Source organism: Haemaphysalis longicornis, unplaced genomic scaffold (genome assembly GCF_048455015.1).
Source record: "Haemaphysalis longicornis isolate Haplotype H1 unplaced genomic scaffold, Haemaphysalis longicornis Haplotype H1 scaffold_4, whole genome shotgun sequence".
In the NCBI taxonomy this organism is placed as follows: domain Eukaryota; kingdom Metazoa; phylum Arthropoda; class Arachnida; order Ixodida; family Ixodidae; genus Haemaphysalis; species Haemaphysalis longicornis.
Window position 1 is genome coordinate 132,777,434 of NW_027526361.1, and position 23,027 is coordinate 132,800,460.

General features: G+C 47.7%; 1 protein-coding gene across 4 annotated transcripts in view; it reads right to left on the reverse strand.

The window, feature by feature from the left end:
- Positions 1-23,027, reverse strand: part of LOC144179382 (dipeptidyl peptidase 9) — a 65,641-nt gene that overhangs the window by 12,328 nt on the left and 30,286 nt on the right. For all 4 annotated transcript variants that reach the window (XM_077707717.1, XM_077707718.1, XM_077707719.1 and 1 more), the window contains exons 10-17: positions 21,960-22,024; positions 17,971-18,041; positions 16,249-16,330; positions 15,020-15,155; positions 11,546-11,753; positions 10,874-10,985; positions 8,173-8,275; positions 16-320 (exon numbers count right to left, since the gene is read on the reverse strand). In XM_077707717.1, the coding sequence (XP_077563843.1) occupies positions 16-320; positions 8,173-8,275; positions 10,874-10,985; positions 11,546-11,753; positions 15,020-15,155; positions 16,249-16,330; positions 17,971-18,041; positions 21,960-22,024 (1,082 nt within the window). The remainder of the gene's footprint in view (positions 1-15; positions 321-8,172; positions 8,276-10,873; positions 10,986-11,545; positions 11,754-15,019; positions 15,156-16,248; positions 16,331-17,970; positions 18,042-21,959; positions 22,025-23,027) is intronic.

The following is a 23,027-nucleotide window of genomic DNA, read 5'->3' on the forward strand; positions in this document are numbered from 1 at the left end:
GCCTCTAAAACCTACCTGCAGCTGGTAGGGCTTGCCGGCCTTGACCAGGGCGGCCAGCAGCTGGGAGGTGTGGGCGAAGTGGACGTTCTCGTCCATCAGGCCGTGCACCACGAGCAGCCGGTTCTGCTCGGCGGGCAGCTGGCCCACGTAGGAGAGCACCGAGCCCCGGTGGTAGCCCTCGGGGTTCTCCCCGGGCAGGCCCATGTAGCGCTCCGTGTAGCCCGTGTCGTACAGGCCCCACGAGGTCACGGGCGCCCCCGCCACGGCCACCCGGAACACGTCGGGCCGCTGGGCCAGCCCCATCAGCGACAGGTAGCCGCCTGCGCGGCAATACCCCATTTTCCAGCGTGCAAGTGGCTGGCACCCGCCACAACAGAAGCCACCCTTTGGATCGACAGGCAGTTGTACACGTCACACTTTTGTATTATACTCCTGTCACACGGGCACTTTCAATCCAGATTGAAGCGAAGCGAGATTGACTTTTCGAGTGCGTTAAATGCACTGCCGCTGCTACACGGCACGTTTCAATCTCGATTGAGAAGTTGCACCAGTTGCACTCACATACCGTATTTACTCCCATAATCCTCACACTTTTTTTTCGGAAAATTCAATGCAAAGTTAGGGGTGCGAGAGTTATGCGGGGAAAAAAAAAAAATCCTGTGCACAGTGTTGCCAATTTGCCTTATGCCAATCCCGCTAAATGTAGCGGTCATTTTTTGTATAGGTAAGCTCAGTGTTGCCAACAGCAGCTATTTCTTTTTATTTTATTATTTACAACGTAAACAGTCTCCCGTCGATCGGCGATCATGAAATTGCCGCCTTTGCTTTCTGGCGCGCGCCTTATCTCGTCGTCGTATGTGCGTGCCCTACTCCAGTAACGCACGTTGAAGTCGGTGACGCCGAAACGCCTGCCTGCGGCACGGTTGCCGTGTTCGATCGCGTACTCTTTCGCTTTCAATTTGAAAGCGGCAGTGTAGCTGGCGTTCCTCCCCATGGTGAAGCGGCACCAAGCACAAAACAATTAGATCAAAAAGTTCTCAAAACGGCAGCGAGCTATCCACCACTGACGCGAGTGACTCACTAGAGAGTTTTAGCATAGCGGCTCCCATACGCTACGCTAAGGTTAGCGGGTAGCGGGACCGGACTGCGCATGCGCGCGCGGGGAGTGTGAGGAGGTTGCCCCTCAGCGGAGGGAAAGAGCAGGCATGGCGAAGGCAGGCCGCGCGGAACTAATCCACCCCACCGTGACGAATTTGCTCTCCTCAGTCGCGCCCCGCTACCCGCCGCCGTAGCGTTAGCGGACGGAGCACGCTATGCTAAAACTCTCTACTGACTGCTGCCGCTCAACGGCGGGACCACGACGGCGACACGACGACACGACAGCGGGCTGCGCGAACACCGTCTAGTTGCGCGCACGCGAAACATGCGCGAAACCGGCTCAAGGACACTGTGAGTATAGCCAGTATAGCGTGTTAGGGCGCCTGTTAGGGAGTAGCCATGCAGGTTGTTAGTGCGCCTGGATGGCCTTGGATACACAGCGCTCTCCGCCAAACGGAGAGGCGGCAGGGGAGGGCGCGTGTTGGAGAGCGCGTGCACCATGCGGGTTTCGCGAGCAGGCAACTTTCGCCGCTGCAAAGTTGGGGGTGCGAGGATTATGCGAGGAATCAAAAAATTCAAGTTTTGGTGGCTCACATTAGGGGTGCGAGGATTACGCGAGTAAATACGGTACGCCAGACGGCGCCAAAAATGTACTTCACGGCCAGCGTCTGGTAACTTTGCGTGGTTGTAGGTACACGTAACTATATAAATGTTACTGCATGCTTATTTGGGTCAAGTTATTTGATACAATTTGTGGCATTAGTTGAGGTTGTCACCTTCTGTGACATTACTCAGCGGGGACGAGAGTGTCACCGCTTTCATCCGACGACGCTTTGAAACCTCAATCGCGCTTGGGGAACCACGATCAAGTTCAAGTGAGATCGGGCTCGATTGCAATTGCAACTGACAGTGTAGCAGCGCCCGATCCGGGTTGAGCTCGATCCAGGTCGACTCAACCGCGACTGAAAGTGCCCGTGTGACAGGGGTATCACATGTGCCTACTGTAATCACTTTATTCTAAGTTGTGCCTTTTTTCAGAAGTAAAACCTGAAAACTGCTACACATCAGAACAAAGCAGTGACTGCCCTCGTTACCAGCATGATGGGACAACCACAGTCACATACTTGCTTGCACAAAGTGTAAAAGGTGGCAGAGCCTGTGCCAAGGTCTACAACCAAGTAAAAAATACACATGAATTTTACCTCATCATAAAAAACTAAGGCATCTATAGCGTGGTATTTCACAGTGCACCTGCACCAACACACACTTTCACACTATAGAAACACCAACACACACACACACAACAAAACAGAAAGATGCACATGAAAAGCAATTCCAGCAAGTGCAGGCACGTTACCTGCAAAATGGAAATGTAACGCACAACCTGCTCAAGGGGCCATGGTTCTGATCAAGTGTTTCCCATTGCAATAGACGATTCAAATTCTTCCAGGTAGCAAGGAAGCACCCCTGCTTGCTATTTGAGAGCAGTTAAGCGCAAGACACATGCACGACTGGAGCATGGGATTGGCATGCGACTGATCATTACGACTGATTGCTAGGACCGGTTTTGGCGTTGTACGCTTGCCAGAGGAGGCTCACAACGTGTGACCAGTGAGCAAGATGCAGTCGTGCCATTATTGCGACCGTCGTGCAGCCGCAGCCAATGAGCCCGAAGGTGTCGTCATAATGACGTCACTGTGAAAGTTTCTTTCAAAGCCCCGAGGAGGCGCCAGTGGCAGTTCCGAATACAGTTAAACCTCGTTATAACGAGACGGGCTATAACGAAATAATGGATATAACGAGCAAATCGTAATTCCCCTTGAAAGTCCCCATAGAAGCCAATGTATTTAAAACCTCGTTTTAACGAGGTAAAATTTGCCCGTTACGGGATATAACGAACAAATTTCGTCAAGAAATCAAATTTTGAGCTAATTTTACAACAGTGCGCAACGCGGATTTGAGACAGTGCGCGACGCGACAACTGTATTAGCAGTTCAAAACTCCCGCCACGCGCGCGAAGCTGGATGGCGCGCCGTGCGGACGCTGCGCCCGCGCAGCCATTCCCAGCCATTCCCACCCTCCTCTCGCTGCGCACGGCATGCAGGCAATGGGGCCCTTCGATTCTCGGACTCGCCGCGGGCTCCCCGAGAAGCAGTCCGACGTTCGATTTTCCCATGTATCCCTATGGCTTCGGGGAATCCGCGGACTATCCGCGGTGAGTCCGGGAAGAGCCCCAATGCACACGGCGCGCGCGGTTGTGTCGCCTTCTTCTCCCCCCTCCTCCCCTGTTCGGCCGACGTCGCTGCGTAGTTGTGTGTGCGTGGGTTTTGGCAGTCTTTATCGTCGTACTGCCCGCGTGATTCCAACAACGCGAGTGCGACAGGCGGGAAGCGAAAGCGAAAGACTATCACGCTTGAACAGAAGACGGTTATGATAAAAGCCGTCGCGTCGGGCGCGAAGGAAGGTAAGGTGCACTTCGTGGTAAGGTGGCAAGAGACTTTGACGTGTGGACGAGTACGCTGTCCACCATCGGGAGCAACCGAGAGTCTATGGTCAGCGCTGTTGCACGTGGCGTGAAAGGAAGCGCTAAGGACGGTGTCGGAGGCACTATTAGATGCGATGGACGTGCTGCGCCGCTACTTCGGCGCGCACGAGGGCGGCGAAGATGGCGTGAACATAGCGGCCGCTGCTGAGCGAGCCATCGCTCGCATCAGGAAGGTGCATCAACGTCCAATTACGGACTTCTTCGTAGCCAAGTCTGTTTGAAATACGAGTTTTGAACTGCAATAAAGTAGGTTCGTGACTTTTCCTTTTTACCTCCGGAATGTGTTTATTTTACTGACTACCGCCGTGTGGCAAGATGCTATATCGCCCGCTTTTTGTTTTAGGATGGTTTTAGGTAACCACAATGCATAATATTTGCAGTAAATATCGGCTACGGCTATAACGAAATATTGGCTATAACGAGCAAATCGCGGCGCCCCTTCAATTTCGTTATAACGAGGTTTAACTGTATTGTTTTTTAATACGAAAGTGTTTTATTCCCGGATACACAAAGATTTCACATACGTCAGATCCATAACAGAAGTGACACCAGTACAATGAAGCAAGCGGCCTGTAAAGGGTGCACCCCTGCACACAGGGTCTTCTTGCGGGGAAAAAACCTTTAGTAGCAAGTATGTTATACTTAGTGTTATTCGTTTTCGGGTTTTATATTTTAACACGAAAGTGTTTTATGCCGGGATACACCAAGATTTCACTGACGTCATATCTGTCACGGAAACAACGCCAGTACACCTTTGCCGAAGCGACCCGCCAGCAGGATGTCGCTCGCCAAGCACACCCACAAGACAGTCACAGACCCGCAAATCATGCTCAGCTGCAGATTTTGCTGCACATTTCACTTTCGTGTTTTACTGATTCCTATGACAGAGGAATCAACTAGCTTTTTTTATTTGTGGGGAGCTGCTCTTCACCACTGCCGCCAACCTGTGCGCTCTCCACCGACAATGCAAACACCTGGTAAAAACATGTCAGCGGTGGCAACAGCATGGACGAGTGGAAGTGTCGGTGCCAAACGCCCCCACATACCTTTGAGCATATAAAATGCTATGCCTAGCGTAATGCAACTAATTAATTTTTACTTCAAATCGATAAATGTCTTCTTTTCCTGCTGAGATTTCTCTTACCCATTTCTAAATTGTCCGGAGTGCGCCTAAACAGGCAGGCAACCATAGAGTAAAAACAGTGGGCACAGTGCCACCGCCAACGCATCGCATGCACGCATTAGACCACGTGTCTCAACTTCGCACGTACAACTAGTCGTGGCGACCATCGTAATGATCAGTTGCATGCCAGTCACATGCTGTAGTCGTGCATGTGTCTCGCGGTTTAACACTGTACTATACAGCCTGCTTCCTTACCGCAGGCAAAAGAATTGCTACTCTAACAGCCTCTCACCAAATTTTTTTATGTGTGTGTTTTTAACATCTCCTCTGCTTTTTCTCGTCCCCTACTCAGGCTGCGTTATTACCTCCTATTGCCATGATGCCCACCCACTACAAACAGGCCAACTACCCAACCAGTGTCTTACCACCGGGAAAAAGGCAACTGCAATCAGCTGTGGGGCACTCCAAAGCAGTCGGTGTGATTAAAACCATCTATATGGCCCCTTCCATTCATTGTAAATGTGGCAGCAATTTTCACCTCACCCCATTGTCTGTACAAAAGAAAAATACTCGTGCAAGATGCATCGTTGACAATTTTTTTTTATTATTTTAACTTGTATGCTGGAAAATGCGGTACATGTGGACACAGGTGCCTGCCACTGACTTCCAAACAACTTTACGACTAATGCAATCTGCACGTGCTACCTAGTTTTGTCGTAGCAGGTATTTTATGACTGGCTCCAAACTTGTCCGCTCACGGTGGCCTCCAAATCCAGCTGTCATCGTGGCCCACTCAAATTTCAGTTTGCACAAGAATGCATCCCATTAAAATTTTTCTTCCCCTCCCCTACGACACTTGTTAAGGGGGGACGTGGCTTTCAAAATCAACTTTTTTATTTCTTTGTGGATTTTGATGAAAATTGGCACAGCAACTGAAAATGCTTCTGTGATAACACCATAAAAATTTGAAGTTAATATTTTGCTAACTTTTTTATGTATGAAATTTTCTTTCTGTTCCGCTTGTACCGAGCTTGAGCGGCTTATAAAACACGATAGAAAACTTGTTCGAAGTGCTTTGCATTCCCAAATGAATGGACGAGGTCGTGACAGTTTTAGAATTTTTTTTTACGACACAATGTTTTTTAGTTTTCATTTTTTTAGAGGTTAATGTGCAACAGGCATGTCAACTGTGAACGATTATTTGAATAAAAAAATCACAAAAAACAAATCTGGAAAACCAAAAGTGTCACGACCTGAACAATTCATCAAGGAATGTAATGCAAGAAATGGAATCAAAATAGACCCAGCGGTCACGAAGAAATCCCTGGGACAAGCGACACAGGTGGCAAAAAAAACTGTTTTGAGAAAACGGCTTCCGAAGTTGCAACATAGGTTTCACATATCAAAAGTCGTCACGGTTGTAGCCTTTCATGTCCTTTTGAACATGGGGCTTCTGGAAAGCCTTGCCTTGAAATTGGAGTGCCTTTTCAGCCTTTCTCTTTCCAGAAAACATCATTTTCAGCTCCTCTGTGAAGAGTACATACCCCCCTTTGCAAACCAAACGGAGGGGAGATGGGTTTCAATGGGCTTTCAATGCAAAGTAGGTTAGTTGGTTGGCTGTATCGCACTGGACAACCTCCTTTTGCAGTGTTGTCACCATGGCAACGAGTTAAGCATTTTTTTTTACTTAAATTTGAACATTTTTGGCTTTTTTTTTATGTTTTATCTTGCCTGGCACAGCAACTTAGTACTCATAGTGCAGGTGTTCATTGCCAAAAGTTTGCATACCACAAGGTTGAAAATGAGCTACTTTGAAGCTTGGTAGAGTATTCTGCACAACTCCCAACTTCAATGCTAGAGCATATTTTTTTTTACTACTTTTGACATTCAAGGCATCCAATATTTCTCGCAGCACAGCCAGTATGCCCTGAGCAATGGTATCAATAATTTACCTAAAACAATCACTGTTAAATGCTGCCACAGTAACGTACATTTTTAACGCAGAGAGCATATTTTTATTCCTATATTACTAACTCAAACCTGTTTGCATGAAAATTACAAGTGCACGGGAAACGTTGCGCAAGAAAGGCGATATGGCTCGCGCGCATCGCAGCGCACGCTTACCGCGACATATCGAGCTTTGATTATACCTGATATGGCTGGTCGGTCGCTTTTAAGATTAAAACTAACGTCGCAGGCATTAATTACAACTACTGGCGTTCAATCGTAACCGGTTGCCCAGTCATGTGATGCTCCAATGCGCGTCGGCTATGCCGTGCGCGCCGCAGCGTTTGACGCGTCCACCGTTTCTTTCTCAAGGCTAGCGAGCCCACAGTCAAAACACAGCAATAACTAAGCATGTAAACATTGCAAATCCGACTAAAAGTTCACTTCACGAACCGCTATCGCAAGCGCGCACACCGCGTCACCCTCCGCGGTCTGGCGACGGTAGAGTCACGCGCACCACGAAGCGTTCGATGACCTCCGCCTTTCGAGCCACACAACTTCCCGTAATCTGGCTCGTTATCTCTGGTATTCCCATCGCGATAACGTCCGTGTTGAATACCACAGATTGAACAGAAACTCGGCCGAGCGAAGCGGCGAAAATGAACTCAATCCGCTCGCTACGCAGCTCAGGCGGCCGCCATCTTGCGTTGCGCCCGCAACATCCAATCAGGAGGGTCGTTGTTCTGCGCCCCGACCGGAGGACCAATAGCGCTTCAGCATCTATTTCTAGCTTCGTTTGTACGTCGTTTCTTTTCTGCCGTTTGTGCGTTTGTGAATGAACGAAGATAAAAGAGACGAGCGGAACCGGGAAGACGATCGCTCGGCCGATCTAACCATATCAAAATGGCCGCGCCCGGTGGCACCGTTGAGATAGATAGAGAGATAGAGCGCTCCGAAAATTGCCGTTTTTTCGCCCTTTTGCGCTGATAGTTTGTCACCGCGCCTGACAAAAGTATTTTTTTATGCCACTTTGCGACGCTTTTCAGCGTAAAAACTTTGCAGACGCACAGAATAGGAAACATAGAAGCCGAATATGTGGGTTTCAAAAAAACGATGTTTTGGTCATTTTTCCGAAGTTGAAAGCCGCGTCCCCCCTTAAGTATGAACTTTTACCACAGTTCTTACGAATGACCTAAGTTTCTTTTCTGAGGAGCGCTTCAAGATTAGCTTCCCTCCCCAAGAGTGCACACCAAAAGTACAATTTATTGTGGCTTTACACTGTTCCTGACAAAAATCCACTGTTCACCACTTGAGGCAGGGCTTCTCCAAGCAGCCACTAACATCAATCAGACATACTATGGATAGTGCCACTTTTTATACAATACAGCCAGCAGGAACGTCCTTCGTGCATCCAACAAGCAAAAAACTGGCGTGGTGGTGGTGGAGGTAGGGCACCTACCGTACGACCAGCCATGGATGGCCACCCGAGACAGGTCGATGTAAGGTTTCTCCTGAGCCAGCCACTGCAGGACCTCCACGTGATCTGCTATCTCCACTGTCCCCTGAAAACAACACAAATAAGCAGCGAGAAAGTTGTTGAGTTCACGAAATGCAAATGTGAACTCTAGGAGTGAGCGAGCAAGCAAGGAAGCAAACTGGAAACAACTGCTCTTCCTTAGTACCAGGTACTTATAAAAGCCACAGAGGCTCGATTTCAACAAAAAAGTAATTTTTCAATAATTCCCCACTTTTTCGCAGTGATAGGAAACCATTGAGAGGTACATCCCAGCATGTAGTGCAGCTATAAAGATCATTACTTTTGCACTGTGAAGCTGAATGTTCCAACCATCCGATGAGAAAAGCAGATTTTGCATTTTGTGTTCCAGTATTTGTTTAATTAGCATTATTTGTAATTGGTTAGCAGGAGTACTTCAAGCCGAGAAGTTAGAATTAGTGTAAACTTGTATGTTATGGCAAAACAAAAAAACTGCTTCCCATATTTCATTCTCCACAACTTCTGGTATCTATTCATGCCTTGTGGTAATTTCTTGTTGAATAGTTTTTTTCCCTATTGTTCTCAAGAATAATCAAGGAACATTTTTTAATTAACTCTGAAGCTAATCACCTCACATCAAAACTAATTGGACATTTGAAATCAGCTAAAAAGCTGAACAAGCTCATGAAGTTTCACCAAAAATCGTTGGAAAGCAAAAAAAAAAAAAAAAAAAAGTTTCTAAGATTAAATGTCCTACAGTGGAATCCTGATTATACGTCCCCCGGTTTTACAATGACCCACTTCTTACAATGAATCACAACAGTCCCAGCAAATTCCCAAAGAAACAATTTACTAAAAACCCCAATTATACGACGTTCGGGTGTACGCGGTCCGCTGGCGGGAATAAGCGAGCATTTCTTCCACTTTTTACTCCCCCTCATTCCGACCTTTATTTCTTAATCCCCATACGACACTGCTTGATTTGCAAAGATAAACAGTTCACGACCAGCCAGACCACTTGCTGAACGAACTCAAGCAAGCCGGTAAGCACTGGCAGGTTGGAGCTCAACATTTGAATGGAGCAAAATAAAGTTTTTACCAACTAACCACGCAGTAGCAGAACGCCAACGCACCAACTGCGAGAAGCCAAAGTCCTGATGGCCGGCAGACTACCGTATAAACCGGAATATAGGTCGAGTTTTTTTCCAAAAAAATCCGCACAAAAGTCACCCCTCGTCTTATATAGCAGTCATTGGCAGAACGTAAATTGTCTGGCAACAATGTGCAAGCGTATTCCGTCGCCATCACCATTCGTGTCGGACTGCTCTCTCGCGCTATCAGGCCTTTATTTGATTTCGCTTTTCTCTAGTTTTTCGTCTTTTACTCGTCTATTGTGCGTGCGTACATTTCTGTACGTCTCTGTTCCGAGATGAGTAGCAGCAGTCGACGCCAGTTTACGGAGGCGTTTAAGCTGATGGCGATTGAGTCACCGAGCAGAATGGGAATATGGCGGCGCAACGCCAGTTAGGCGTTTCGGAGAAAAGTGTGCGGTACTGGCGGAGCCAGAAAGCTAAGCTGTGCGCGTGCAACCCCCGAAACCGATCGTCCCGTGGGTGCACCCCGAGTTGGAGAACAAAGTGGCAGACTTCGTCCGGGAACTTCGCTCACGATCGCTCCGGAGGCCACGCGCGGACCGGCTCCGCGAACTGTACAATGAGTGGATCGCCGGCGACAAAAAATGCGACCGTGTCAAGCTGGGTGTCCTTCTCTGGGCAGTCGCTGCCCGACGACATGGTTACACGAGCGTTCAGGAAGTGCTCCATCAGCAACGCGCCTGATGGCATGGAAGATGACAGTGCGAAGCAGTCATCCTCGTCCGAGCTCTCAGAGTCGTCCGAGTGACTTCGGCAGGCATAGTGAGTGGCAGTGACGGACAGGCGTCGAAAATATAGACATTGTGAGTGCGGTTCTGTGCTGAATTATTCTTTTTGTCAACTTTTCCCACCTCAAGGTAGGGGGTCGACCTATATACCGGGTCGACCTACATTCCGGTTTATACGGTACCAATTTGAAGCTCCCATCGAGCCGGCAAATGTGACAACACAAACGCCACAACCCCATGGCGATGACTGAACACCCGTTTTTCTTGCCTGCTCAACCCAAGTCTCTTCCTTTCACGACATTCTCTCTCCCCCCTGTTCATTGTTTCAACCTCTACATCGCTCCAGGGTCCTTTCTTTCCAGACTTACCGCTCTTACCACCTGATCTATGCTTATCAGGGTCTTTCAAAGCCACGTTGTCGCTTCCTTCCTTTCTTTCCTGCCTACTGCCTCGTACAATCGTTTGCTTCACTTCGCCTTGGCAGTTTCACACTCTCACCTTTTCCCCTCTCAAATGGCTCGGCCGCATGGGCCTTCCAAGTTTATCTCGCCAGTGCAAGGCACAGGGCTGGCGGACTAGCACCAGGTGGCATGGGGGGGGGCTCAAAACAGACGTCTCTTTTTAATGGTTTTTTTTAAGCTTGAGACTTTAGTTAGGGGTCCACAAAATGCCAACCATACCCATCCTCTCCTCCTATCCCCCCACCAAACAGTCACCCCTCATTGCCCTAACCCCCATGAACAAATGCAGGCAAGCATGCGGAGCCAAAGAAAGAGCACCGACCATGCGTCCCTTGATGTGGGACTCAAACTCGATGCCCCGGTGCCGAGAGCCCCGGCAGTCCACCACGACCACCACGTAGTTCTCGGAGGCCAGCAGGTGCTGCCGAAGGTGCCTGCGGGCAGAGGAGAGGGCAGAGAAGCGCCAAGGCTCGCAAGTCTTCGTCAAAAGGACCTGAGGAACGGCACACTACAGGACACACTTGCAACTTGGACATCTTCAAATGGGGTGCTTTAGGTGCCAAAGACTGCATACGCCCCGCATGCCATACCCCAAACCTTCAAGATGGCCGTAAGCCCACCTGTGACCGCCCCTTTCACCACCCTCAGCTAGGAGGGGGAGGGAGAGGGAGAGAGTGGAAAAAAAAAAGGGAGGAAGAAGGAGCGAGAGCAAGAAGGAGGAAAACAAATTCAAATTTTGAGGGTTGAACGCACTAAGCTACACCCAGGATGTGAAGCGTGCTGCACCAGATTAGTTTAGACCTTTAGTTTGTGAAACTAAATGCACACCGAAGTCTCGACACAAGGCCGCTTTCATTTTCCACCTCCATCAGAAAAGCAGCCACCGTGGCCGGGAATCAAATCCACGTCCCTGGGCCCAGCAGCACAACGCCTGAGCCACTGAGCCACCGCAGCGGGTAAGAGCAGGAGGTCAAAGAAGGACGGCCGTACGTACCGCATGCCCTTGAAGGAGTTGGTGACCAGCTGGACCTCGGGGCCCCCGTAGATGGTGAGCACGGTCGGGTAGCGGCGGCCGGGCTCCAGCCGGCCCGGCCGGAACACCAGGCCAAACACCGTGTGGCCCGACGAAATCACGTGGCTGAACAGCTCGGGCTCCTGGTAGCCCCCGCCTCCGTCCAGCAGGGAGGGCACGGGGCTGGGCCCTGGGCACCGTTCCAATGGGAGATTAACTGCAGCTCCACAAACTCGGTGGGACAAGCGTCTTGCACAAACGCCTCAGCACACGAGATAGAAAGGCTCATGGGCAACATGAGAACAGTGTGCACCATTTTCCCTCCGACCAGGCAGCTAAAGGCAATGTGCGACTTATGGGCTCTTGGGTTCCTATGCTACAACAATGTGGAACTTCTGCAGCCGTACGGCAACTGGAAAGGAGGTTTTAAAAATGTCTGCAAAGCAAGCTGCAATGCAAATAACTCTGCCAAACATGATTTAGAACGCCCTAAAGTGCACTTGGAGAATAGCCGTAACTTGGTACCTCGAACGGTGCTGCCTGGGTTTGATTTTAATAATGCGCATCTGTCACCCATGTTCTACGAACCTAACGGGGCTCCCGTCGTCATTTTTACAAAATTTGACAACAAAACGCCCCCAGTTTCCCCCTTCCTCCTTTCCATCGACTACACAACCAATTTTGTAATTGGCAAAATGACGCCGCCTCAAAGTCGTACCTTGCGACACTGTGGCGCCGCCCGCTTGCAGGCGCACCTTTGGTATTTATGGCACTGCATCCATTATCTGATTGCCCTCACGCAGCTACACCTGACCTTGGAACAGCAAGAGTGAGCTTAAGATGCAGCGCAACTCTGCATATAGTGGAACTCCCCATTCATTAAAGTGGGATCTCCAGTCTCTCAGGACCGAATTATGGCATGTGCAAGAGCGGCCAAAGTTGACAGAAGTCTATTAGTGTCGACGGAAGCCGACCGAAGACGCCTGGAAGAAGAGTCAGCTTTACCAAACAGTACCCTGAGAGCACAAGTAGGTGAAGTCTCGTCGTGTGCGAAAATGGACGCAAAGTCGACAAGTCGATTATGGTCGATACGAGTCCATTAACTCTTTCGTTACGGCGGAAAAACGGCCGATTTTAAGTGCTTCCACAAAACGTTTTTTTTTTCTCTTGAGCTACTGGACACACGTAGCCTTGCTATGCATGAAATTGTAGCTTATAGATTGCTCTTCCAAACACAAAGCAGCAGTTTTGTTAAAGGTACAATTACTTACAGTTTATTCGTCAAGTAATCAGAAAAAAGCCCCCAAGAAAAGTATACGAAAAACACAAATCGGCACTTTTACCGAGACCAAAAATTATTTCAGGTATTTTAAGATATACAAATTGTTCCTGCGTTCCTTGGCAATGATTCAATATATAAATCAACAATGTACACCAAGGTTTGAATTTTTGAGGGCCCGTCAACCTAGCGCAACTGACGGCTGTGCCACGCCGCGAGGGAATTCAAGGGTGAGTGAGCCTCTGTAAAATGTGCATCCAAGTATCGCACTTACCCGATTCTAACGCGCACTTTTTTTCCAGAAAAATAGGTCGAAAAATTGCATGCGCGTTAGAATCGGATACGAAACCGAAACCGAAACCGCGGAAATTTCGTCCCACACACCGCCATGGCCATGTCAAGATGGGGCTAAAGCTTTTAGCAACAATTTTTCGGACACAGGAAGCATGGGCACCTAGGCTTTTCTATCGGCGTTCACACAAATCGTCAAATCGTTCCACTTGCGCGCTTGATAACAGCAATGGCAGCAGCGGCTCTCACGCGTTCAAAACGAGCGGTCGGCTGAAGCGTGCGCCTCTGGAGAAGCTCGCGGGATGGGCGTGTGGGGCATGGGCCACGATCCCATCGACCATAGTTGAACATTAGTTCAGAAGTGTGGCATCGCAAATGTGCTTGACGGCACCGAGGACGAGATGTGGTCAGCGGAGAGCGACGAGGAGTGAGATTACTTCGGGAAATAAATCACCCGTTTCTCTCGCATTCGTTTTTCTTGCTCACACAGTTCCGTGCATGTTACAATCGGAGGTGCAAGTTTTTTCGGTTTTTTGTCAGGAAAATCGGGTGCGCGTTAGAATCGGGGGCGCGTTAGAATCGGGTAATTACGGTATACTCTTTTGTGTCCTCGCACAAAATCCTTATCCTTACCAACAAATCGAGCGCTCCCGACAAGCGTCGCACCTGAACCCTGCAGTGCTAATCTGACACGAGCGCCAGGTTAACTTGAAGGTGATAGCGCGATACGGCGCGGTGCATTTGGCAAAATATCCTAGCCGTATGTTGTCGAGACCCTAAACACAAAATCAAAACCGCAGTCGTCAGATAAGAAGCACGTTTTGTTTATAAATACCTACAGCGCGGAGTCACAACGAAATTACCTGCCAGCGCTTGTTGAAGTGCGAGGCACCTGAACCGGAGCTTCGTCGTCCTAACTGAAATCTGAAGATCCCACATCATTGCTTGACCCCTCACTGCTGCTGGAATCAGGAAAATCGACAGCAGGAGCTGCCGAAGTGCTTGCTACAGCAGTCCGACTGTGCGGAGCGCGGCGCGAACCCGACGCCATTTTTCTTCCACCTCCCCTCTCTACCGTCGGTTCAAATTTCTCTTGCTCACCGCCACCACACGAGACACATAAACAAACGAAACCGAAATTGAAAGAGAAGTTGCCAATGAACACACCAGATGGCGATAGATGTCTGTGGAGCGTGGGTTTCAGCATAGGCGTGCGCAGAGTTCTCAATTTGGGGGGGCAAAGTCTCACCGCTGCGCCCCCCCCCCCCCCCCCCAGAGCAACTCCCGACCTCTTCTCACTGAAGGCCTTGCGGTGCGAACGCAGTGCAAAGAGGGATGGTTATAAAATTTTTATTTCAATGTGATGGAATTGCAACACACAAAATATTTCTGAGCAGAAATTTTACTTTCATGTGTTACATCGGCAAGGCATGGGGCAAATTTGGCGCCCCCTTCAGATGATTAGGGGGGGCGGCCGCCCCCCCTGCCCCCCCTGTGCGCACGCCTATGGGTTTCAGATTTTGCAAGAGATTTAAAATCATCGGACGCCGGCTTCCGATTGCCTATGGCGCCGTTGTGAAAGAGTTAAGACTGATAAAAAATTAAGGCTAATAGAAGTCCATTAAGGCCAATGGAAGTCCACCACGGCCGATTGAGGTCCACCACGGCCGATGGAAGTTCATTATGGCTGATGGAAGCCAATTAATGTCGATAGAAGTCCACGATGGCCAACAGAAGCCAATCCGTATCGATAGAAGTCAATTAGTTTGACAGACAACCGAAGACACTCAGCAGAAGATTCAGCGTTGCAAAGCAGTGCCTTGGGAGCACAAGTACAGAAATGCTGGGGAAGCATGAAGAGGTGGGGGGAAGAGGAGCCCACTCACAGGAGGGCTCCAGTAGAAGGGCCACCAGGCAGGGGGTGGGGGGACACGAGGGCTCCTCCGAGTGGACCAGCTGGAAAACGGAGCTGGAGGGAGGCTCCCGCAGGCTGCTCTTCACCGTCACAAACATGCCGCACTCCTGCACGAGGAGGGGGAGGGGGGAGAAAAACGGGCACAGCCCCGCGAGGAGGAGGCTTCACACGTCCGATTATCACGCAAAACAAAATCACATGCCATTGCCACTATTGCGAGCAATACGGCAATGACAGAAGCAAGTGCTGCAAACAGGGCTCGGAAGGCAACATGCTCCCTTATGTCCCTTCCGTTGGAAAGACCACAGCCATGGGTAACAGTGAATCCCATTCGCGACCTTGCAACACATTTGCCCCCTAGCTACCGCAATGGGTTGCACAGAGTATGCAACTTCACACATTCCATACAGTATGGTACTTCAGCTGAATTCGTTGGTGTTCAGTGTCTTCACTGCACACTTGTGAAACACGGTTGCTTTGGGGCCGTCAGGTATCTGATGCAAAACTGCTGCAGTGAGGTGTCCTCCAAATGCAAATTTCCACATCCCCCAGTTTTGCTAGGTTTTTCCTGGAGCAGCTCATTCAAAATTGCTTGACTGAGTGGTACTTGACTGCCAGTTCATTGTTCCTCATTTCAAGCAAGAAGTTGCCTTTTTATTTCAAGAACTTAAAACTCGCGCTTTAGGGATGACAAATGAGGAATATACTCATTAAAATGCATGGCGATCGTTTGTTAATAACTCTAACAAGACATTATTATAACATGGTCAACTTAATGACAGGAAACACGGAAGTTTTTGATGACAGCCTCCGCAGTTTCCATTGCTCCACCTATGCAGAAAAGTTAGCAAATAAATATGTGCACAGGGTGTCTACCAAGCTGTCTACACCCCCCCCCCCCCCCCCTCGATTCTGACAGTATTTATTTGAGAGTTTTTGTAAAACTCACCGTGTGACAGAACTTCATTTTCTCTCAGGGCAGGCTTTTTCCCCGACTTCAATCAAAATTTCCATTTCTTTCAAAGATGAAAAATGAAAATTTCCCGAGATTTCCCCGACTTTTCCTGACACTCCGAATTCCTTAAAAATTCCTGGCTGTCTACACTGGTAGGCACCCTGTCTAGCCAATGCTTTAGCAACTAGGAAGCTTGGAGAACAAGTTACCCTAGTTCTTTGCACCAAGGCTGGATGGAGACTTACCTGATCCATGAAGATGGAGTGCGAGTACCCTGGTTCTGTAAGCCTCGACACCGGAAGCTGCCCATCAAGGCCCACCACATACCTGTGTTGTCAGAATGGCACAACAGGGAACCACAGTTTCAAAAAGAGCACCTCACCAACACCAACCGATGGGCTTCGAGCCAAACAGCTTCCTTCGAAAATTCGAAAACTAGGCATACATGTCAAGGTATTTTGAAGTCTGACAACTCAAAACAGTTGTTTCAAAGAACCCATGTACAGCCATGGCGAAATGAAATGCGAACACAAAAATATGAACCCGAACATGCAAAATTGAACAATACTGTTCGTTGAGGTCGAATAATGCCGCGCTATTGGTATACAGCTGAACCTCGTTATAAGAGACACTGATGTAAGAGACAAATGGGTATAAGAGACACTATTGACTTACATGGTTGGCTGCCCTATCTTTCCCATTAAATTGACCTCTTTTATAACAGACATCGGATGTAGAAGATTGGTTATAAGGGACAAGTCATCCTTGAACTTTAATCAATAATCTCGCTTGTAACAGACATTTTAACTTCAGACGCACTGCCACCAGTCGCTAATTGCAGTTGCTTCCATCCTGGAAGCACAGGTGAATGACAGACGCCTGCAGTCACTATTTATTATAACTTCAGCAAACACACAGTGGTTCAGTCAGCTATGAAATGACGATGAGAAGCCCTGCCAATGGAAATGCAACATGCAGAAGTGGTTGAAGCTTACTGCCATCTATTGGATGGAGTGCGATCGCACATGCGGGTTCTCCCACTCGCATAGCTCCCAATTAAGAAGCATCGCAGATGTTGAGTCCTGCAAGCATAATGAATAGCCTGAGCCCACAGCGGAAGAAGCTGTGCGCTCTGCCTATTCATCAGGCTTGTGAACTCAACATGTACGATTCATCTTCCACAAACGAGGAAAGAAAAAAAAGCTTGCAGAATCAGTTGTAAAATACAGTGTAAATACAGTCATGAAGCAAACAAGATTCGGAACTGTTTCATAAATTCTGGGGGCCGAACATTAATTAGAATGGATCTTTTGCAACATGCTGTAGTGTTCTTTTGAGCTTATTTTAGTCATATGGTGCCCACATTGAACTAGGGTCTGATTAGTAAGTGAAAAAATGGTTCCCTGCTTATAAGAGACATCTGATATAAGAGACAGAAACTGCTCCCCGGTACGTGTCTCTTATAAAGGGGTTCAACTGTATTTGCAAAGCCACATTTCCGGACTTTGTTTTTGTAACCAAGCCATATGTCACTTTGACTTGCATGGAAAGAAATTGGACTATTCGTGGGTTCTGGTTCATGTTTTCGTGTTCCCGTTTCATGTGTCCATGACCATACATGAAATTACGCCTACTGAAAACGAGAAATACTCCGCTAGGAATACACGCAAAATATATCCACTGTAAATTTCAGCTTGAATGAGAAGCCATGGACAGTAGAAAGGAAAACACTGACACAATGCTGTTCTATTTTCTACAGTCCATGGTTTTTCGTTCAATCTAAAATTTGCAGTGGATATGAACCAACTCACCCAATCCAAAGCAAAATATATCCTCTACAACAAATTACAACCCCGTCGCTTTTAATGCAGCTAGCACTACCAAAATGTTCCCTCCCCTGTCACATAGCCTACGCGCAACCTGGATTGATAACGACACCTAAAGGCAGAGCAGTCGTGAGCACTCACAGGTGCCTCTCCAGTGGGCTGTCCTTGAGCCCGACAAAGTAGACCAGCCGCCGCGTCTCGTCCACCCAGACCTGCAAAGCAAAGGGGAGGCGGGAAACACCATTTCAGAGTTGCCACTGCTACTGTGTCCCAGCCAACCTGTTCACCACTTTTCATCTAAGGCACTGGGCTATAAAGAGGTGCTTCGGGATGACGTATGAAACTACTCACAGCTCAGAAAATTTGGAACTTAAAAAAAAGAATAAGGATAAGAATAAGAAGAAGAAGAAGAATAAGAAAAAGATTAAGAATAAGAATAAGAAGAAGAAGAGAGAAAAAAAAAAGCACGGCAAGTGGGTGCCTGCTTCTCCCACACGCACAGTGCAAACCCAAACTTCGAGCTGCAACAGCACCAAATTGCATTTGAAATCAGTGCAACGGCAGTGCACTGGTTGGCGAGACAGCCACAAAGGGTACACCTCATATACTCTCCTCCTGCGGGTTTTTACACATAAGGCTCTAGACTTCTGCCGAATGGTAGAAGATTGTCAGTAGCAGTAAAATTTCAGCTCAAATTAAATTCGTATCTAACAGTTCTTGACAGCAGCAAAGATAAATAAAATCAAATAAAATCATAGATCCTTCACCTAATTAAAGGGGCTATGCACACGAAATACAAGTTTGCTTTATTTGAAAGATTTGGTGTTTTATACCCAGCGCTTGTCCGGCACCAAACGATGCTTTATTCACTAAGAAATTAATCAACATAGGTTCAAATTTTGATTCTCCTGCCAAATTGTGTTTCCTGACGTCTGCGATGACGCAACAAGGACAAGCTTCAAGCAAACATTAGTACGCCCTTTACTCTGCAGCGAACTCCGGAACGTCTTGTTCACCGTCAGTCCTCCTGGAGGGCGCCACCATACTGCACAGGACCGCTATCCGCATTCGCTTTGCTTCTGATCGTATTTGCACCTGGCTTGTTTTTGTTACGGTAGTACGTAATCGTTTCGTGAAACATGGGTTATGCTCGACAAACAGGGTCACGTAAGACAACGTCGCTCACGCCAATCGGTCAGTGTTGCATTAGACAACTCCAGAGCGGCGGCCTGCTGTGCAGCTAAAACAAGAATGTGTGCCCAGTACCAACAGCAGTGCGCATCAGCCCTTCAATGTTCACGTGTATTTTTGTAACTTTCATTGTTTAATTCCCCATTCTTACTGCTGTAAAATTAATGTGGATTACATTTGGGCGCAAATAGCTCGTTTGGCAAGCCTATAAGCCGTGCCTTATTTGAGTTTGCTTTTGCCAGTATCAGACAAATCGCAGAACTGGCGCGTATAACATCATAGGTTCTGCTGCGGGAAATGAGCTAGTGGATCACATGGCCACTGCCTTTTTTCCTACTTATGAAGCTTACTTGAGGAAAGTTTACATTCTAACGATTATGTTTTATGATTCTAACGAGGCAATCTTTGGAATGAGCCAAACTTGTGTTTTCTCTGCATGGCCCCTTTAAGAGACACCGCTGGTAAGTAAGTGCTCCACATTTCCTGTGGTTCTGCCATTTTGCAAAGTGCTCGGTGGCACTGCTGCCTGTTTACTGCTGCCTCCCCATGAGGCTATATACTGAAGCTACACAGCTGCCTTTGGACTGAAAGGCATCGCGTTCGCTTTCGAGCCACTGGCACAGACAATTTGGTGTCGATTACTTTTTTAACTGCTAGTGCAGAAAGCAGCACAATGGGGTGAGAAAAACAATATGATGTGCCCGGTGTTAAGTTGCTCCAAGACTGGAAACTTCTCACGCATTGAAGCTGCACCCCTTGCTGGGCATGCTGTGTGGACCCAACTGACGAGAAATTAGGGCAGGCTGGTTCGCAATGTTAGCGCAATCTCATTGAGAGTCTCATGCACTGTCTTGCAAGTTTCCAGAAAGTGTCTTGTACCCCAGAGCAGGGGTGAGACAGCTGAATCAGATTTGGGAGCAGTTTTTGGAGCAGCGAAATCTTGATTTTGGAGCAGAAGAACCTTGAATTGGAGCAGAAGAACGACATTTATTATGTAACCTTAGGAGCCTAAAAAATCAAATTTTTGGAGACTCACAGGGAAAAGTGCACTTTTTAATCGGTTTTGAACATACATAACACTGAAACAGCCTCTCAATAAAGTTTTTTTTTTCTACCAGAGTATCACAAGGTACGAACTGCACTACCTTTTTAGAAACCATTTTAAATACTCAGGTTCTATGCATTGATAGTGGATTTGCTGTTGAAAATATCGAATTGAAAAACTAAATCGTAAGGCATTTTTATTATCATGTGAATGCCAAAATTGTTATTTTTGTTATCCCTGACTCGGCTTTACACACAAGTGTAGAGCCATGGCAAAAGTTGCGCAAAGCGAGGTGACAGTCGTCGCACCCCACAAGCCCTCCCATTTCATTCGCCAAGGTACACATTCACTACGATCGTAATTTGAGTAATGTTGATATGTTTAGCCGCCTCCCTCTTGGCAATAAATTTCACTTCAGATAAATGAGCCATTATTACTAGCGTGAAATCGTTCCACTATCGGACACTGCTTGAACATTTTGCAGCGATGTAGCCTGCGACGCTGCTCCTGCAGTGTCGATCGTCCCATTCCCGCCGCTCGCAAGCTCGCTGTGAAAGGCAGCAATAACTCAGCGTTTTATAACGCCGCAGTGAGTCCGAAATTTCACTTCAAGCACGCGCTGGCCTCACACTCAAAGTCGAAACACGGCGAATTCGCGGTCGCCATGTTGTTTTTGATGAACTCCCGTCTTTTGAGTCCCGCAACATACCCGCCACAGATCAAAGGACTAAATGTAAACCCAGCTACCCCCATAACTAAAACCAAGGTAGACATCGGCGAAGAGCACTCTGCCTGAACCACAAGCAACTGCTTCGCACGGTGGCCATATTTTCACACCTTCACCGCACCAAGATGGCGGCGCCCAGTAATGTCGTTCCGGAGATTCGGCGCTCCAAAAATTGCCGTTTTTTCATCAACTTGCACAAGTGGTTCGACGCCTCAGTACACATAAGTATTTTTTCTACAGGACTTTGCAATGGTTTTCAACGGGAAAACTGTAAAAACACACAGAATATAACATGTGCAACCCGACATTGTGACTTTCGAAAAAACTATATCGGGGACAATTTTATGCCGGTTTTTTATTGAACGATCAATCAATTGAATCTTTACAAACACCATCACATCGGGGATGCTGGAAAATAATGCCGTCAGTAAGCATTTCCCCCAACTGAAACTGACGGGAGCGTTAAAATCCTTGGCTCTCAGACTGTTTTGGAGCAGTTTGGCGCAATTTTTGCAATTTTCAAGCTTTTGGAGCAGCCTGGCGCAGGAAAACAAATTTGTATCAAATCTGCGCAATATGCGCAGCTGTCTCACCCCTGCCTGAGAAGTTTACACCACGAAATAATAGTCGGCCAACAAGATTAAACTGCTGCCAACTAGTTGGACTTACTGGGTTTCATGCAAGTGGGCCTAGGTTTACGCAACTGCAAAAAGTGTGGGCCTCCCGGCGCAAGTTTTCAAGGCAGCAATGGGTGTGTCACACAATTATGTTGCACACTGGTCTGTCCCTTCGAAGGCAGACTTGGCCAGCAGTTAGCAGCAGTTAGTGACAAAACCCCAAATGGGTTTGGGTGGCCTCCCCAAATAAACACTATTGCAATTTGCACTCGCGTTGAACACGCACATTTATTACCAGGTAACTCCTGATCAGGAAGAAAAAAAAACTGAACAATGACCGGCACAAAAATCGAGGTGCAAAGCCTGTGTATATCTTTTTGCAGTATACCGCAAATATTTCACCAAAAATTCATTGCACATTTAGTGCACCACCTAACTTTGCTTGCATTTTCTTTCCCCCAAACCAAGTGCAGGCATTTCAAAATACAATAAAATAAAATAAAAGCCCTGTGCCAACAAACGCCGACATGCTTATAGGCAAACCACTCACATCCTTGTCGGAGACTTCCCAGTCCCCAGAGGTGAGCTGAGTCTTCGACACCAAATAGTCGGAGCCTGGGGAGGAGGGAAAAGAGGCGAGACCAAGTTAACCCATCAACAAGAAAGTGAGGTAAGCTCCGCATAAAATGGGACACTGTTCCAGTAAGTTCTCTGTAGTTGTTAAGAACACACAAATGCAAGCAAGCAACTACACGCATGAAAAAGAAAAGATCTGGCACACTTTCTGCTAATGCGACAGGATCTGATAAGCTAGTAAGTGATTCAAAACTGCTGAACTACAGTATACAGTAGCCCCTGACCTTTTACGTCTAATATTTTACTTTTACGTTTACATTTACATTTTACGTTTAACATTTGTTTCCCCACGAGTTAAGTGGCAACTTGGCCACGCTTTTTTACAGTGCATCTGTTTCCTGCTGCTTGATTAGATGTTGACAGACAGGTGCTTGCATGGGTATGCTTAGCACAGGAAAACATCAGTGGTCCTCCTGAGGCACAAACAGGAAGCCTTTCAAATGGAGTGGTCAAATGCTAGCACATGAAATGCTTACTCTCAAACGTGCCTCGCTGACATGAAAAATGCTAGTACCTACTACGTCCAGACGTGCTGATTGCAGTGAATTTAAACACAGCCAAAGCGACGGCACAGATGGCTCTATGCTAATGCTCGCCTGATACACGGAGGTTTAATACAGTTAAAACTGCTACAGATTTTCAGTCGACTCGAACTCTTATATCTCGAGATATCTTTTAAGTCGAAACATTTTCGCGTTGTGCCTCCCATAGGCACCCTTTAACTCGAAACTCCGCTTGACTCAAAATTTTCAGAGGATTCTAGGACTTCGAGTTAATAAGGGATTACTGTACACGTTCCCGTATGCAGCTTTCATGGAAGCTCAGTGCTTCATGCTGGGTGCCCTCCACTGTGGCTAACAACAACCTCCCCTTGCCAGATCTTTCAAAGGTACACCATCAAAAGTCAATTACAGGACGCCCTGCCACTGTTGGCATGCCAAAAACCGATGCAAGGATGGAGTTCCGTCTCAATGGTCCATGG